Genomic DNA, 19017 nt, shown 5'->3' with positions numbered 1-19017 from the left:
GTTGACTTATTTGGGACAAATTTGAATCGTCATGAAAACCTTATTTGTGTGCACATATGTATGTTTCAAGCCTGGTATTTATTCGCAAAGAAACATTCTGTCCCAACAGTGTTTACGTGTTTGTTTATGCGCGACGTCCAGCCGGAGATGCAGATAGCACCCTGTCACTAATTATTGTCTTGGATCACTGGATCGTTGCCGCCGCGCCCTCCCGAGGCGCTTTTTGGTAGGGTAATGTGGAATGTGGCTGTGATAATGGCGATAACACAATCAGATGCATTTCAATGGTTCCTGCTGTCTAACAAACCAATTAACATTTGTCATATACATCGTAATTGATTCATTCAGTGACGGAGCACTCATTTCTCTATAAAACTCTTTCAAACAAGGATGCTCTACCTTTAGCTACCTCAACATTTTATGGAATTAGCCTTTCTCTTTTTCAGAAGGCGGACCGATATTCTCTGACTGTGTTAACAGCTGCCAGAAAACTGGTCTACAGGAAGGGCACACAATCAGGGCGTAACTAGGCTGAAGACAAGTGAAGCAGTCTGTATTAGAGAGGAGCCTTTCTGCTTTTGTGAGAAGCTGACCGTACTGATACTATAAGTCATGTTAGTTGTATGTTGAATTACCAGCTCTATTTACTATAACTATTCGTATCCTGTAGCCCGATGTGAAAATTTCTTGGAGTTGGACATCGCGAAGACTTTGATTTTTAAAGGAAACAGATACTCATTGAAGCAAGATTAGCCACAGACTCCTATGCCAGATTTACATATATAAGAATTAAATTGTATTCATATTTACCCCATATTTATTCCATTTGGAAGTATAATACGTCATGTGGTAATGGCGGTTAAAGGATTCAACTTTACCTTAACTTAACCAGATAACATCTTGTTGCTTCAATCTTTATACACGAGAATGTAATTATTTTGACACACATGATATTGTGATTTGTCAAATGTACGGAGAATTCATTAAAGCGTTCTTGTATTAGCAAAAAATCCCGTTTTGTATTCTTTAGGATCTAACCATTCTCAATATGCGAATAGATATTTTAAAAAAAGTATACTAGTATATTCGCGGAAAACGCCATGTTGGAATTATTTAGGATAATTAGAACTAATTCAAATATGCGGATATATTCATTGACAGACGATTTAGCATCCGCAGATAATCCTATATTGGGATTCATTAGCATCCAGATTACTCCAATTATACGTCAATATCCCTACAAAAACAAAACTATTAGCATTCGTGGAAAATCCTACATTGGAATTCTTTAGGATCCGGATATTCCAAAAGTACGGCAATATTCTTAAAGATGCTGCTTAGCATCCGCGGAAAATCCCGTTTTGGGATATGTTTGATTCTTTTCATTCCGGATCCCAAAAATCCAACTTTCGGATATTTTACAGATCCCACTCGAATCTGTTTGCATCCGCTAGCATTTGTCACAAATGCATACATATCCCTGTTCAGATATGGCTACACCCGATGCCTTTCAGCCCAGTGGTGATATAGCAAACTATAGTATGATATCATACATTTTGGAAGATAGTAGAATTGCGATTTTTCTGACAATACCTGTGTTTTTATAGATTGTTTTCAAATAAGATCAATATGTTTTTCCAGGTAAGTTTTCCATCAATGGTAACACCTAACAAACATGTGTGCGTAACTTGATTGATAGGTTTGTTATTAATAGCTACATGTATCCTAACATTTTTTTGTTGTATTTGTTGTTTCTTTGTTTTTTTTTCCTTCCCTCTAAGGATAATTTGTTCACTTAGAACTATTTGTTTACTTTGTCTAATTCTCTATTCATTTTACTGACTAATATATATCAAGGTCAGAATGTGATGAAGACAAGTTAGCGTCATCTGCAACTAGTAGTGCATATAACTTTTTGAACTTCCTAATGACCCCTTTTGCTGGAGATGCGTAAGTACTGGAGGAACTTGAAGCAGAGGCTGACGACCAGGTGCCAGATGTTACGGGCAATCTTCGTCCGCGCGATCAACACACGCCAGACCACAACAATCAGAATGGTGTTGAAGCACCTTGGGATGTTACGGAGCCTGTGGATAATTCAATATCATGGTTAAGAAAAGAGACTTTCTTCTTATCAATGTCTAGAAAATAGAAATGATAGCTGAAACATTAACCTGAACAAGACTAACACATAATACTCTCATTGCGTCCAGTGCTTTAACAAGGTTGTAAAACTATGAAGAGGGATAGTTATAATTTGCTTTGCATACTAGATCCAGAGTATTTAGAAATGTTCATGTCTAGGTTGACATGTAAACAAGGACTCTACATTTCTTACAAAATACATTTAAACATACAAGCTCCGGAGGAGAAGGGTCGGTTACACGTAGATCACGAACACCTGCAAATGTTAGAATTGGCAAAAACAACAATGTAGAAAGGGAAATAGAGAGAAATCCCTGGTTTCGGCCAAAAAAATAGATCTTAAACAAAATGGCTTAAATTTGATCGAATTCGATGGACGTTTGGTGTGTACAGCTTACCTATTCAGACGTGCCTTCGTCATTGGGAGATGGTCCATGTCCTCCTTCAGTACATACTTCTTCATGCCTAAGACATAGTTCTCCATATACGTTGGCCAGTGGAGGCCTCGGTAGTCAAAATTGAAGATCTGCAAAGTGTTAGAAGTATCATCAGTACACTAACAGATAGGCCACCTGGATTCAATTGCTGGGATGATGTCTGTATCAATTATGGTACGTTTCTCCGCCTTAAGCTTTCATTTCAACTGGTAGCTCGGAAACGAATGGTACAATACTGTCCGTAGTTGCGCTAACTTCACATTTCCATAAAGGGACCCGGCCGGGTAGGTTAGGGGCTGATTTTTTGCACTTTCAGGCGGGTCCGTGTGCTGCTGGGCTAGTTTGGGGCTCGGGTAGGCCCCCGGTTGATTTTCAGTCGGACTTAAAATCAACCAGGGGCCCGGGAAGGAAATAAACATTTTGCTACAAAGAAATCTGTTTTATGGAGTATCCGACCCCTACTAGCGTTTTAAAATTCTAAAAAGTAATCTGCCTCTGTGAAATTGACTGCAAAACTTGGTAGAAATGACTATAGACTTTACTTTACTTCGACCTGTAACCCCGAAAAATGTGAATGTCTGATCCTATTCTGCTCATTTTCCACTAATTCCAACATCCGGTCTACCGATTTTTCCGGTACAATAAGAAAAACTGGTTTTGTCCCGGTACACCGTACCACCCCTAGTCCTTACGCCTTTCAGTTTTACTTTGTTAGACTGCATTTATATCAGTGGAGTAATTACGCCTTGGCCAAGGTAAAAAAAAAATAGAATAAAATATAATCCCTATCTACCGATCCTACAGTAATTGTTTCAGGACTGGAACAGGTGAGGTAAAGTGAGGTACCTTCTTTCTTGAACTAATAGAACTGCAAAATCCAACACAATAATCGGACTCACCCAACTGCACGTTTTCGACTGAACAGCACCAAGGAATGAACAATCCACTGCTGCCATGACGTCTAGTTATGCAGATAGAACACGTGACTTAGTGAGCAGTGTATCATAGGTTGCAGGAAGTCTATGGCGCCCACCGTCTCTACTCAATGATGGTTGTAAAGCTCTGATGTAGATGGCTTCTTTAATCCTTCTAGGAAAAAAGTCTGGTTCTAGCAAACATTTGGGTGAGTCCAATTTTTGTGTTGGATTTTACAGTTCAACTAGTTCAAGAATGACTTCTACCAACACAGATCAAATTTCAAGTTGAGGTACCTTCTTGTCTTCCGTCCCCATCTTGGCCATAAGTGCATCAGTGTTGTCATGGCTCCACTCCCAATGGTGAGATGTGAAGTACTCAAATTTCGAAAGGGCCCTCTCTACCTTTTCATACATCTTCCAAACCCTGCAACAAAGCGACACAATTGGATTGTGGCTTCTGTAGAGTCATGTAGAGAAAGTATAAGTCATACATTTACGTATTATACAATATCTCAATCATAAAAACGAACATCATAGTAAGTAACACAACAGTGACGCAGTGAACTAACCCCGCAGTGACGCAAGCGTGACGCAAGTGAGATACCATATTGAAGACAAACAAAAGATACTAACTTGGGTTTCTGTCCGATCATGCTGAGCCAGATGTCATACAGGAAAGCCGGGCCCTTGTGGCTGACGATTTGCCAGAACTGGTACATGAAACTAGAGAAAATATTTCAGGTTATAAAAGACAATACTTTGATAGAAAAAAAATGGTACTCTTGAGTATCATGACTACTCCTGAGGATGCTACTGGCTGGCAAAGGTTCTGTCATTAAACGAGAGATTGTGTACATTTTGATCAATAAATGCAGTGGAAAATGAAGCACATTTTCTCAGTCAGTGTACCCACTATGTAACATCTATTATCATAATACCGGTACGTTTACGACGATTTCTCTAGCCATACTGATTTGACAAATTGTCAACGCATCATTTTCTCCAGTTACATGTTGCTGTTATAGGTTACCCTTGCCACTTCTTCTGTGTAACTTTTCTGCCACTCTTGTCCTGCTAAAAGCGTAATATTGTAATTGTAACACGCCGCGGAATTACACGGCGAACGGGCGCGTGGTTGGGAGGGGGTACAAGATACCGGTAGGAAGAAACACGGCACAATTAACTGCCGCTATGTACATTTATACATCCTCTAATGTTCCTTCCTTTTCTGTCAGTAAATGCATAAAACATAAACCTGCATGAGCATACAAAATGTCATGAGAAAACGGATGTATACTGTCAAGAATTTTCATTTAACTTCTGTCCGTCACAACCGCTATGACGTAACACTTCACTGCTAGCGTAGATATAAAAATGGCGAGAAAATGGCTGCGTACGTTCAATTTTGCCCATTCAGTCGTAGATCCGGGCTATTATGCAACGGTTCTTCACACTTTTACATGAGTTGTATGTCACCAACAGAAATTCAGGATTGTTGTTGAATCATGCCCGTCTTGTGCCGTGAGCATGTGTAATTATGATCTATATAAATTTGGCAATGAATGTGACAGTGTGTTCGTCCCACGACGAGCTGCCTACCCCGGAATTTAAAAAAAAAGTATACTGAAAACTTTTGGCCTTGTTGTCTTCGAATGCATTGTTATCGATGCTTTGTAAATGGTGTATTGGACACCTAGATGTCTGAAGTGTGCACAGCTCAGAAATAACTATTGTTGCATGTGTAGATCTCTTTAAGTTCCAGTATCTTTAATCTACCGGTATAAGTCTTACTACCGGTATTATGCCAATGCATGTTAACCGACAGAAACACATTATTTCAAACAGTCACCACAATCTCACCAAGCTTTTACCACCTAAGAGATCACCAAAAGACTGTATTTCTACTAAAAGCACAAAATTCCACCATCATACAGAACGTGGGGCAGTTCATTAACCACTGCCTTCAAAGAAGAAGTCAAGCCCGATAATAGTATACATTGTACCATATAGTTGATTCGACACTAGTTTTATGTATCACACTATCTACTTCTCTTAGTCCTTGTACAATTAGCCTTCGAGCATGATTTTGCAAATTAGCATTTGTTATTAAACGATACTTTTAAGGATGGTCTTCCTGTTATTGTAAAAAAAAACTACAAATAAAATACAGATGTGTCACAATATGGAACAGCATTCAGCCAAATATACACAATACTTCTTCTTTTCTTATATTTAAAAGAGCCCTGAAATCCCATCTCATAAACCACCCTAGCCCCTTACAGTAGTCTCAGTTATTGTTGTATCTCAAATTACTTTACTGCTATTTTTTTATTATTCTTTTAATTTGTATTATCACCATATCCAATGTGTTACTTTTTTGTTAATTATTGACTACTATTTGTATTGCTTAGTATAGAGGAGGAGGGGTTAGTATATTATATTAAGCCGATTACGGTTTTCCCCTCTTTCTGCACCTATAACGTTTTATGTATTCTATTTTCTGTATTGATTCATAAATTTTGTGCGAACAAACAAACAAAAAACAATCAGGCTGACCTGTTATTGATGAATGTAATGTTGGGTGTCCGGAAGAGCTTGTCAAGTGGGTGCTTGTTGAAGTAAGTTCCCAGCATGGCGCCTGTTTGGAAGATAACACACTGCTGTTTCTTCTTATGTCATTTTTGTTGGCTTAAGCCCCCTTCACACGAGAGCAAGTATCAGCCGGAACGCCGTCGGAATGAAAATTATTTTCTATTCCTGGCAATTCCCGGCAATTCGTAGTGTGTTACAGAAATTCTCACTGCATTCCAGCTATTTGTGCCCGTTCTTTTGGCTGGCCCAACAGTTTTTGACATGTTGAAACACGTGAATTCGAATGGAAGAATATCGAATGGCATTCAAAGTGGATTCTAAGTGTATTCTAACTATTTCAACTGCAGTATGACCGCATTCTACGGCATTCCATTATGATTTGAAACATTCTTATCTCATTCGATGGAGATTTGAAACGGCAAGCCACTTCGAATCATGTCCGAAAATGGTCAAAAGAATATCTGGAATGCAGTGAGAATTTCTAGAATACACACGAATTCTCAGGAATAGAAAGGACTTTTCATTCTGACGGCGTTCTGGCTAATTTATTCTCGTGTGAAGGGGATATTAAGTCCATTTGGAATTCCCATCCGAATGTGGCACTAACTGTGCATGGCACGATTTTTGCAAATTCTTCATTCCGGCTGGTTCTGCTGGATTCCTACTTATTCGGTGTCAGTGTGAAGGCCCTATTACAATGTACATTGACAAACAATCCTATCTCCTGCCAAAACGGTAGCCAGGTGATTCAAATAATGATTACCACGATGCCAAAGAGAATGCTCTACCATATAAGACTGCTAATGCATTGCCACAAAGTATAAAGCATTAGTGTGCAGAATGATCATGGTACAAACAACCATGTTGCTACCTGCACACGGACCTACACCTGTAGAATCATATTACGATGCATTGCAGCTTCTATTGATTTCTCATTGATGATGCTATTATGAATAATGATAAATACTAAATTCAATAAAAAATGTAGCTTACATGTGCATTGAATTTATAGACTTTAGTCCTCTTCCTGCAAATTTAAACCTGCCGACGTCGTCGTCCAAAAGTGATGAAGCTATCTTACGCACTTATCAGATTGTCTTGATTGATGAAACCAATCCCTTGAACAGTTTCTTATCTCGCAAGTCACGCAGTGGCTATGGTCTCCGCCGTGACACACAAATCATGACTTCACGAAGGCGAAGACACGAGCTGTCATTTATGTCTAGGGCTCTGAAGTTGTACGAATCTATATACTAGTACTTCCTAAATATGCTCTAGCGTGAAGCTGACTCGTATACAACTGTGTTCATAGCTCTTAACTGTCCGTAGCTCGAATGTTCTCTAAGATCCAGCTTGTTTTACATCTGTAACTTTTAACAGATTTTGATCATGTTTTCTTACATTGTATAAAGTTTATTGCTTTTGTATACCTGTAGTGTATGAAATTTTGAACCTCTCAATTCAGCATTTTCGGCTGCAATGAGATTTGATTTAATAAACCACTAAAAATTTAATCATTTTCAGAATACCAGCCCGTTTACTTTAAGCCCCCTTCACATTATTTTCTATTTCTGGCAATTCCTGGCAATTCGAGGTGTGTTCCAGCAATTCTTATTGCATTTCAGCTATTTGTACCCGTTTTTGCTGTCTAGGTGCATTCGAAGTGGAGAAATATCGAATGACATTCGTAGTGGATTCTAAGTGTATTTCAACTATTCTAACTTAAGTCTGACCACATTCTATGACATTCCAACATTATTCGAAACATTCTGATCTCATTTGATGGAGAACCAAAACGGCAAGCCACCTCGAATCCTGCCAGAATGTGACCGAAAGAATAGCTGGAATGCAGTGAGAATGTCTAGAATACACTACGAATTTACTGGATTAGAAAAGAATATTCATTCTGACGGCATTTTGGCTAATTCCTTCTCGTGTGAAGGGGATATAAGGTCCTTTTGGAATTCCCACCCGAATGGCCCCGAATGTGGCACGAGTTTTGCCAATACTTTTTTCCGACTAGCTGGTTCCGCTTGATTTCTGCTGATTCGATTTCAGTGTGAAGGCGCTATTAACACTTCACTCGACAGTACTTACTGAACTCTCCCCATTTCAACGGGTTAACACCTCCTGATGTCACGTTGTACACAGGGATGGTCTCTGCCCTGAATAACAGGAACAACAAATTATCATGTTAGGGCCCATCACTACTAAGCTTTCTTCAGATCAAACAGACAAAAAGTCATGTAACTTTATTTTCATATTCACTACAATTTCAGAGAACTGTAGATACAAACCTGCCAAAGACGACCACCCGGGCAAAAGCAGCCCATTTGATCAGGTGGTCAGTTAGAAGAGTATTGACTCACAACATGCCCGATGTATAGTTTAGATGGTTTCCGTTGTGGTTAATGGCAAATAGTAAGCATACGCTTGTGCATCCGCCGCCATCTTTATTTTGAACATAACATCGTATTGGTAGTCAAAGTCCGACGCAAACTTGCCGAATTCGGCACAAAATCGCGCTAGTTATCATTGAAAATCTATGACACCTCAAGATTTGAAAATAACGCGGTCGTCATGGGCAAGGATTTGGTCCCAAGTTTTGGCGGTCACAGTCGCGTTGGCAGGAGGTCGTCGTGAAGAGGTCGCATAGTGCTTACGTCATGGGAAAAAGTTTCGGGACCGAGAAAACGCGGTCGTAATGGCCAGGTGGTCACTTGGGCAGGTTTGAAAAAAAAATTAATATCTTTTGAATTGGGTGTGTTATGGTCTTGATTTTCTGGCAACAGATAACTTGTGACAAACGGGATACGAGGTCTATGTTTGGGTCACCTGACAGGGAACTGCAGGGGCGTTTTTTGTCAAAATCTTCCTAGGAAGATAAATAACTGAACAATGGAATTACAAATTTGCATGATACCTGGTATGTAGGTAGCTTGGACAGATATGTACATCATGAAGTGTAAACCATGCAACCTGACACTTAATTTGCATATCAAATGAAGAAAATCTATATTTGTAGTGTTTCCATATGACTTAAATACCTGTAATCTATGTAGTTTGTGGCAGGTGGAACAAGGGACGAGGGACGGCCCAAGCTGAAGCTAGATACTCATTTTAACCTGAGTAAAGGGAGGAAAGCCGTGCTTTTCCGAAGAACACAAGATCGGTGACACGGCAGGATTCGAACTCAAGACCTCTCGGTCCTGAGCCGAACGCTCTGCCGCTGTGACACTTTTATTATGATGATGTTTTATCTTGTCTATTGATGTACATGCAGGCAGTCAGGACCTAACCTTGAGACAGCCGTGTCCCAGGCAGCAGCAATGATCAGGTTGGCAGTCATATCTACCGGTACGATATCGGCATATGCACTGTTCTTTCCCCGCATAAATCGCAGCAAGCCCGTTCCAACCTACAGACCGTTGAAAGAAAGGTTAAGATTTTATTTATCGTCTTCATGCATCTTTAGTCCCTTCAGCTAGTTTTAACTCATTTTAAGATAGTTATTGGTGGAAAAATTCACAAAATGCATTTGATACCATAGGCCAAAGCTTACTTGTTTATAGCAAAAGAGTCTTGTATAGCTGACCAGTTATCACCGTCCTGTGTTTCTGTTGTTGAACATAAAACATGGGGTATGAAAATCAGACACCAAAAATATGTAGTACTCACTGCAACAGAAAGTTGAACAGGTCCACTGAAGTTGTCACACCAGCCCTGTCAAAGAATAAGAAAAGTTCATTACATACTCCTATATTACGGCCATGAAGATTAGACATCCAGGTAATAAGATATGCCAAAACGCAGTTACTCAAGCAACTTTTGGAAACGGTCAGACGTTTGAATAGTATCCACAAGCCTTCGTCAGTGACACTGAAGTGATCTTGAAAAAAAACTGATCATTTGTACCCTAACTATGAATGAAGACAATCTTAGATGTCCAATAGTTAGGGTATAAAGATCGTTTTTTTCCAGATCACTTCAGTGTCGCTGACGAAGGATAGTGGATTCTATCCGAAATCATATCCAGTTGCTTGGGTAACTGCTTTTTGGCGTACTGTTATATTACATGCTAAGATATACATAAAGTAGAGATGCCAAATTTTTGATTTTGTTAGGAGGTATTAAAAATTAGACCTTATTATAGCTCAGAAGTGTCATAAAGTTAAAAGCATTTTGGAAAGTGGGGATCATTACACTACGACATTGTAAATTATTTTGCAAACTGTTTTGTAATTTTATTTAGATTTTTGTCTTTACATTTCTGTACCGAAAGTCTTTCCTTTGTATGCCTGTTTCTGTTGTGCTGTACTATGTATCTTTGAAATATAGCAAAAAAATGAATAAGAACAGTTGGCAAATTTTCGATCATTCTGATGTTGTGGTGCTGCATTTATTGTCGACTTTCTCATCTATTTTGCTTTATATACGTAATTAAGGGTTAATGACCTGCCCCAAGGTGTATATGGTATCATAATTCGCGAACAAGGTGGTTATATTCGGTGATTATAGCAAAGGACCTGGCGTTATGATACCATGTACACCGAGGAACAGGCGTTTCATTAACGTTTTTATTATATAGCCAAAACTTGCAAATTTTGTATAACGCATAAATCCCTTGGTACTATACTTGTGAATTCCTTTGTCGATTTTTTGAAAATTCACGTTTGTTCTTTGGTACATACGTTGGGAAGGAGATTACAGATTGCATTTTGAAACGAGAATTTCCAAAGAAAATATTCGAAACAACAAAACAAAACTCATTATTAATGTTAACAGACTTATTCCCTCTGCTCTGGCATATGTTTTGCTCCTTTTGATTGACCAATGCCTGCATATCCCTTACTTTCTTGTGTGTATCGCTCCTCCTGATTGGTCAGAATGAATCGACACCGGCACCAGTGTCGGGGTCGATGCAAATAAACACCGGTCTGGCCAGAGATAGACATAGATTCTGGCTTGGCCAGTGTTACGGCGTCATAACCAACGTGGAACTGGGCCTGCTGATTGGTCCGCGGCGCCTGGTTATATGATAATATCCAATATCACCTACTGAAGATATTTTCACAGATTTTCACTCCCCTCTGATAGCATATACAGATGCCAGGAACCAACCCCTCTCCTTATTTTGGTATACTTACCACCAGAGGCTCTCGCCAGGAGCCACCGATGATAGAAGGCCTGACGATGGACAGCGGCAAGTCAGCCGCCTCCTGTGTCAGTAGGTACTCCGTACATGCCTTGGTGAAGGTGTAGGTGTTAGGTCTTTTGCCTATCAAGTCTGGAGTCAACTTTGTCACCATGGTGTTATCCATCCATCTGCAGAAACATAACGACGACATTGTGTGAAATATGGTTGGGTTGGGCTGGTAAAAAAAATGACCTGAAAAATCAGTGGACCGGATGTTGGACCGAATTAAAAATGAACAGATTATATCGGCAGGTGTCACTTGTTTTATGGCTTACAGGTACAAGAAAAAAGAAGAGAGTAGTAGAGGAGAGTTGAAAGTCATTTTTATCAGGCCTCTACTTTCAAACTTGGTCTATCGAGATAGTACTTACGTCCAACGTTTTGGTGTCTGTCAGACACCATCATCGGTGTTAGAATGGCTGGATCTGATTCTTGATGCTATTTATAGCCGATGTAGGTGGCGCTAACGCGCTGCAGCAGCGAGAACTCCGTTCCAACCGTGGCTCAGCGGTCACTTACCACATCAACAGAAACAATTGTGTAATAGACTGGCAGGGGGCTAGAGTCACCGACAGAGAGGAAAAAGACTAACACGCTGGATAAAGGAGCTACCTAGTCTGGATAAGAAAGTCAGCTCCAGCCATGAACAGAGGGGGGAAATAAGCTGAGCCACGTTTGGGCCGGCATTCTCGATGCTGCAGCGCCACCTACATCGGATCCTGCCATTCTAACCCTGATGATGGTGTCTGACAGACACCGAAACGTTGAATGTAAGTACTATCTCGTTTGTGTTTTATGAACCTTAATATATGAAGATTTAGACATGGTTTGAAAATTCTTCATATGCAGTCTCTTCACTTACTCCAGAGTATCAATCAGCTTGAGAGGCTGCACAGGGGAAGGGTAGATAACCTCTTCAATGTAACTCCTGTCACAGTTGGCATAGGCAGTTGAAACATGCACAAAAGCCTGTAGGTACAAAGAATACGCCTACTTCAATTCTTGACAATGATATTGACAATATATGCTACTAAATTAAACGGGTAGACTTAAATCCCATAATAAAGGATTCAGAATTACAGTAGGATATTCATTCTGCTTGAACCATAGTTAGAGATTGAATAGATCTAGATTATCTAGATTAAAGTGACATCAGCTGCAATATAACGCTACTTCATCTTTATCCGTTGATTAACCTATATCCGTTGTATTTGAAAATGTGGTATTTTGGAGTACCAAGTTGACGGACGCTGGTTTTAAAATGCGGCCTTTTCAATAAATTCACCTTCTCTCGACTAGTCTTGATATCTCTAAATACCCTGTTTATAAATACAACGGACATAGGTTACCCCACGGATAAAGGTGAAACTGTTCTAACCTGAAGGTGTTTGAGGTCGTGGCACAAGGCGATGACATATCGTGTCCCCACAACATTCAGCTGCATGGAGGCTCTGAAAGGGTTTTCCAATGGTATAACTCACTTGTAACATAAAAGGCCCCTTCAAACGGAAGGGAAGCAAGAATGAGCCGGAATGCTGTCAGAATGAAAATTCCTGGGAATTCGAAGTGTATTCTAGAAATTGTCGTTGCATTCCAGATATGTGTGCCCGTTCTTTTGGCTAGTCCGAAAAACTTTCGATGAGCATTCGAAGTGAAGAAATATCGAACGGCATTTGAAGTGTATTCCAAGTGTATTTTAATTATTCTAACTGCAGTATGGCCGCATTCTACGGTATTCTAAGATTATTCGAAACGTTCTTATCTCATCCGATGGAGAACCGAAACGGTAAGCAACCTCGATTCTTGCCAGAATGTGGCCAAAAGGATATATGGTATGCAGTGAGAATTTCTAGAATACACCGCGAATTCCTAGGAATAGAACATAATTTTCATTCTGACGGCATTTTGGCTCATTCCTTCTCGTGTGAAAGGATATAAGGTCCGAATGTTGCACGAATTTTGCATATACTACTGGTTCTGCTTGATCCTGATAATTCGGTTTCAATGTGAAGGCCCTAATAGCACCTACAAATAATCCCCTTTGATCCTAAATACGTACAGACTTATTTACAGTATAACTGTATGAAAGAAAAGATGGTAAAATATACAAAATCTAAATGTAACTGCTTGTATATTTTGCGCAGGACCTTTCCCAAGTAGGAATAATATACTTCGGCCACTACGGAACTGGCTGTATGGACAGGGCTTTTACGAAAGAGGGATTTTTCGAAAAATGGGGTCCTGCACTCATGCTTTAATGAAGGAGGGGCAGATTCTCTGAGGAGAATATTTTATCTTGAACTGTGACATGATAGTAATTTTCCCAAGAATCCTTGCACTCAATCTTACTTAGGATTCTACAGTTTTGGATCGTGTGGCGTCATCGGTAAGGTGTTTGACCCATACCCCAGAGGTAACGGGTTCGAAACCGCTGATGTGTCACCGATCTTTTGCCCTTGGGAATGGCACTTTACACGGCCTTCCTCACTTCACTCAGGTGAAAATGAGTACCTAGCTTCGGTCAGGGCCGTCCCTCGGATAGGACGTAAAATTGAGGTCCCTTGTTTGAAGAGAGCCACACCTCAAGCACGTTAAAGATCCCACCACACTTATCGAGACGAGTAGGGGTCCTTCCCGGGGTGAGTGGTTCCAAACCTACAGTCTCATGGCCACACCTGGGGCAATTACTGTCGAATTGAGGTCACCTGAGTAGCGCCTAAAGACAGCCGCTCCAGAGACTTCGATTTAGCCCAGCATATTTTAAGCTCCTTGCCCTGGCTGCGAAGAGAGAGTAGTCAGCCCACCCAATAACCAATAACAATAACAAAAATCCACACTCTGCTCCCATGTACCACCTGTAATCTTCTTTCTAGAAAACCCCTTGAAGAGTACACAGTGCGGATTACAGTAGCTATTACAGAGCATGAATGTCTGTTTGATTGAGTACACTGCAGTACACACAGGATGGAACAGGGTGAATTCAACTTACTTCAGGGGGGCATTAAAATTAACTGTCGCTGCAGCGTGGAAAAGGATGTGGATCTTTGACACCAGCATGCCTTGATCTGATTGGCTGATGCCTAAGTCGGGTTCACACATTTCTCCGGGGATGGCGTGCAGCTTGCAGTGGAAGGTTGGCTGTTCATGACGAACTTTGTCAAATAGCTGTAAACAAAGAAGTTTAGTTGCAAGTACATGCCTGAGGGCTAATTGCAAGTACATGGTATAAACACAGGAGATATACAAGTGACAGTGAACAGTTGTAAACAATATACGCCAAGGAGGTTTGAAAAAACTGTTTCAATCTCCTTGCACACACAAATATCAAACACGTCTACAATGTGTAAATCACATACTACTACAACTAATGCGAATTAGGCAAATATTTTTTGCAATACAATTATGTCATTTTTTCTTGTTTTAAGAGTGATATGGGCTCTTCAGCTCTGTGGAAACAAGCTATGTTAATACATGCTTCTAACTAATCGCTGGGGACGTCTTATTGCTTCTTTACTTTTCTACGTAGAATATCATACAATCTGTACAGTGCAAAATGAATACACAAAAGAAACCATAAGCAAACAAGTTGATACCACTGTATATTCGTTTGCAGTGGTATTATTTTGTCGTAGGAAAAAGGTCTAAACTCCGTTTGAAACGATTTTTCAGTACGTTAGTCCTGCATTGCCATAGTCGTGGTGTCACGAATTTTGCAGCGTAAAGCCACTGGATATCAAAGTTCTTTGTACAACACTCAAGCCCAAGCGACCACCTGGTCATTACGAACGGTTTTTTTTTTCGGTACGAAAATTTTCCCACTTGATGAAAGCATTAACTGACCTTTTTAAGACGACCACCTGGCCAAAGCGACCCCGACCGCCCAAAATCGGGACCGCAGAGGACCAAATCCCCACCCATAACGACCGCATCATCGTCAAGCTTGAGGAGATTTCCGTTGATAACTAGCATTATTTTGTCCCTAAAAAAATGCAGCCAGTATGCGTTGGATTTTGACTGCCATACGATGTTATATTCAAAATAAAGATAGCAGCGGATGCACGTGTTTTGGTCATTTGGAGCGTTAACTTTTTTGTACGGTCCCTCGGATGATCGTCTTGAGAAGGTTTGACTGTACTATCACAACCACGTTTCAAGATTAACAGTATCTTAACATTCAACAAATTTACAACCACAGATCTAGATGGGCACAACTCTGCTAAAGCTAAGGGCACAACCCACCGTACTTGCAACTACCTGTCTACGTGCCAAAAACGTAAGCCAACTTTGGGGATCCGTATGTGGTACGCACCGCCTCCGTACGAAATCGTACGGAATCCAACGGATTTGGGAGCACAAAGACACGCCGTAGAACTCTAAGTGCTTGTGGAACTTTCTCTGCTATCGAGTTGCGGAGCACATACTTAAACAATGCGCAACCGTGCGAGTGCGCGCGTTGAGAGGTTAACTCCCTCCATGCTCTTGCCATTCCTTCCCCTCTTTTTCAGAAAAACATGGCTAAAAAAACGTATGGACAAAAAAAACGTACGATGGGTTGTGTCCTTAGCTTAATACCCAACCTACCTTACACTCTACCATCTTGTTCAACCTCTCTTGGACAGTCTGGGGTCCTCTTGGCCTGATCAACAAATAAATTCCTTTCACTTCCGGGCAGGAACGTAGCAGCTTCTCAACAAGGACCTTCCCGAGGAAGCCCGTTGCACCGGTAACAAAGACATTCTTGTCCTTGTAAAAGTCGGCGATAGCAGATGTCATTTTGATTGTCTAAAATTTGGAAACAGAACAGAAACTTTGGCATAAATGATTAATGAAGGTTTAGTATATCTAAGTTGGAATACCTGATTGACTGCCAAATCCTCCTCGGGATATCAATTCGGGCTAAGCGATTGGTTAACTATTTAATTAATTAATAATGACATACAGGTCTGCTTCTTAGAAAGTCTCCAAATGGGGTCAACGACCTTGAGGTCAAATTTCAAGTCATTCGGTTTAGGAACGACGGAGATAACGTGTTGTGAAGATTTGACAGGAGAAGAAGAAGACAGAAGAAGAAACATTACGAATACAATATATTTCACCATACCAATATAATAATGCCTTCTCATTTGATACAATAGATAAAAGCGCAGCTTTTATGGGCACAAATGCAACTAAGAAACATTTTTCTGGAGATAAGCAATCGTTTAGTAATCAATAAAATCCCACTTAATCCCACCGGTGAAGCGATTTTTATGGCATCTATAACTGCACTTATTTACTATCAGCAACGAGGCGCTCTGCTGACTTAAGCATTTAGCCGCTGACCGCATTACACAGGATAAACAAATGCAGACGTCCGGCACTCGCTTGATTCCTGCAACTTTCCTACCCGATCCTGTCGGAAATACATATTAAGCTTCTTCTCAAATCCTTTTTATATGAGATGGGGCGATAAAAGGGAATTCATCATCTACATAAGCACACGATTTTGGGGGCCCATTTACATTTTGGAAGTGATGCTTTGTGAATCCACTCGGAGTAATACCGACGTGAGACTAAATCTTTTTGTATTTCACAAAAAGTCCGTTTTTATATTTCAATCCATGCATTGATTGATATGTATTCTTTTTTTTCGTCGCATCTCTTTTCATTTTTCTTCGTCTCCTGCAAAATCTTCAAATGGCTTGAACCTTTTCATTTTTGGGCAAAAGAATTTGACATAAAGGTAGAAATAGCAAATACCCTAAGTATTTGTGTTCACTTCTTTTGAGAGAGGCCTTAAAGTCATTGTATGTAGGTTTTTGGGTCATTTTTGACCAAAAATATAGATTGTTGGCCCCTGTGCCCTTGTATTTCAACCTGAAATGTGCTACACAGGTGTGTGGGACATATGCCGAAGGGAACTATCAACATTTTTTACATATATCATTTCAATAATCTTTTTTTTTAATCGTTGTCCTTTTTTGACTACAAACATATATTTTTGGCTATTGTGCCCTTGTATCAAAAGCAAATGACCTGAAATTTGTTATGAAGGTGTGTATGTCATGTGCCCACATTACTTTATTTTTACTTTGGGAATACATTAATTAATTGAAACTGTTGGATTTTGCTATGTCATGAGGATGGTGTGACACCAATTTTGAAAAAAAAAAAATACCCATTGGAGTGGGATGATGTTTTGGGATTGGCCATTTTGGGATCTGCAAAAAGGTTGCCTGGTCCGCCACGTCACAGAAGAACATTGAGTTACTATAAGTCATGCAAATCAAAGCAGCAGGAGTAGTTCTACACTGTGATTTCAAAACCCCGGTACAAGAGCTACACACGTCTCTGTCATGGTAAACTGCTCAGCAGCCGTAAGGTTGCCCAGAGGGTCTGTACAGTGATTTTCAAGACCTTGTCTGAAAACTGCCATAACTCAGCCATAAATGATACAAAATGGTTCAAACTTGACAGAAAGGTAAAATAGAGTGTTATGGTTATAAAAATGATAATTTTATGATGGCAATTATCAAATATTTTTATGATTTCATATATTATATAATGTATATTTTTTCACAAAAAAAAGGCAATCCGAGGACCCATTCCCAGCATTAGAAACGTATGATTTTTTTTAGGGTTTATACTTTGATCTACTTCCGTTTCGGAACTGTTTAGCAAGATTGAAAATATCATTCTTGTTTTACTAAAAATATAATTTTTCTTTTCCAGTGACATAGTTCGGGGGTGTCCCTGTATTTGTTGCCTTATAGCATAACACACCCAATGATAAGTAAAATGTGTAACACAGGTTCGTGTAGCACAGGTCATTACAAATCAATCTATTTCAAATCTAATTTTCCTTAGAGCTTGCTATGGGTCCTCAGAACGTTTTAAAGTTTAGATTATAGATATTTCCCTTCTACAGAAAATTTTGCTGTCAATCAAGCCAATGAGCTAATGAATAATGTCCTTGGCACCCCTATGAGATGTAATTATCTGTAATTTGCGCTTTCTACAAAACAAAAGGTCTAATGATTACAAGTCTTTTGTTTTGTAGTCTTTTGTTATGCAGTTTGTCTATGTTGTTAATACTACAGGGTCAGCTTTAGCTTTCTTGTTTTCAGTGAGATCAAGATCTTGACTAAAAGGTTTTTTACTAATAAACACACAAACACACACACACAAAATGATCCTGATGCAATGGAATGTTTATACAGGTCCATATTTAGGTGAATTTTCATAGATAAGGCATAAGCATTTCAGACAAAAAATGCATCGGAAGCAACATTTTCCAAGGAGATTATACCTCCTTCGGTCGGTCGAGGACATCATCAGATGCCAACACGGGAAGCATGCTGGACCCTCCTTCTCCACTCCTCCCTATCCTTCATCAGTGAACGTAGTTCAGCTGTGCCGCTCAGTCTGTCGAGCCCGGAATCTCGCTTGAGTGTGTCTATAAAGGTAGTTCTCTGCCTGCCAGGTTTTCTTTTACCCTGGACCAATTCCCATAAGATCAGCTCACTTGTCACTAGTTCTGGGTGTCGCACATAGTGGCCAGAGAGCTGCATGCGCCTTTGCCTGATCTTATCACTTAGTCTAGGCAGGTTACCATATAGTGCTATGTTCCTTACACGGTCCTCCCAAGACACATTTAGAGCTCTCCTTAGCATTCTGGTGTACATGCCATCCAGTGCCTTCTCATCCTGTACTGTTAGTGTCCAGGTTTCTGAGCCATACAGTAGCACAC

General features: G+C 40.0%; 1 protein-coding gene across 1 annotated transcript; it reads right to left on the bottom strand.

Annotated features, from left to right (window-relative positions):
* Positions 1-618: 618 nt before the first annotated feature.
* LOC118403464 (fatty acyl-CoA reductase 1-like) lies at positions 619-18624 on the bottom strand. Its single transcript, XM_035802180.1, has 13 exons — positions 18577-18624; positions 15870-16070; positions 14278-14453; positions 12667-12739; positions 12151-12257; positions 11239-11416; positions 9391-9509; positions 8189-8256; positions 6056-6137; positions 4133-4222; positions 3794-3923; positions 2544-2671; positions 619-2087 (listed from the first exon to the last, which is right to left on the bottom strand). Exons 1-13 carry the CDS (start codon positions 18622-18624, stop codon positions 1925-1927), a joined length of 1563 nt encoding a protein of 520 aa, XP_035658073.1. The 3' UTR covers positions 619-1924.
* Positions 18625-19017: the final 393 nt, after the last annotated feature.

The sequence above is a fragment of the Branchiostoma floridae genome, chromosome 16 (assembly GCF_000003815.2).
Source record: "Branchiostoma floridae strain S238N-H82 chromosome 16, Bfl_VNyyK, whole genome shotgun sequence".
Taxonomy (NCBI): Eukaryota; Metazoa; Chordata; class Leptocardii; order Amphioxiformes; family Branchiostomatidae; genus Branchiostoma; species Branchiostoma floridae.
This window is presented reverse-complemented; position numbering and strand designations above follow the sequence as displayed.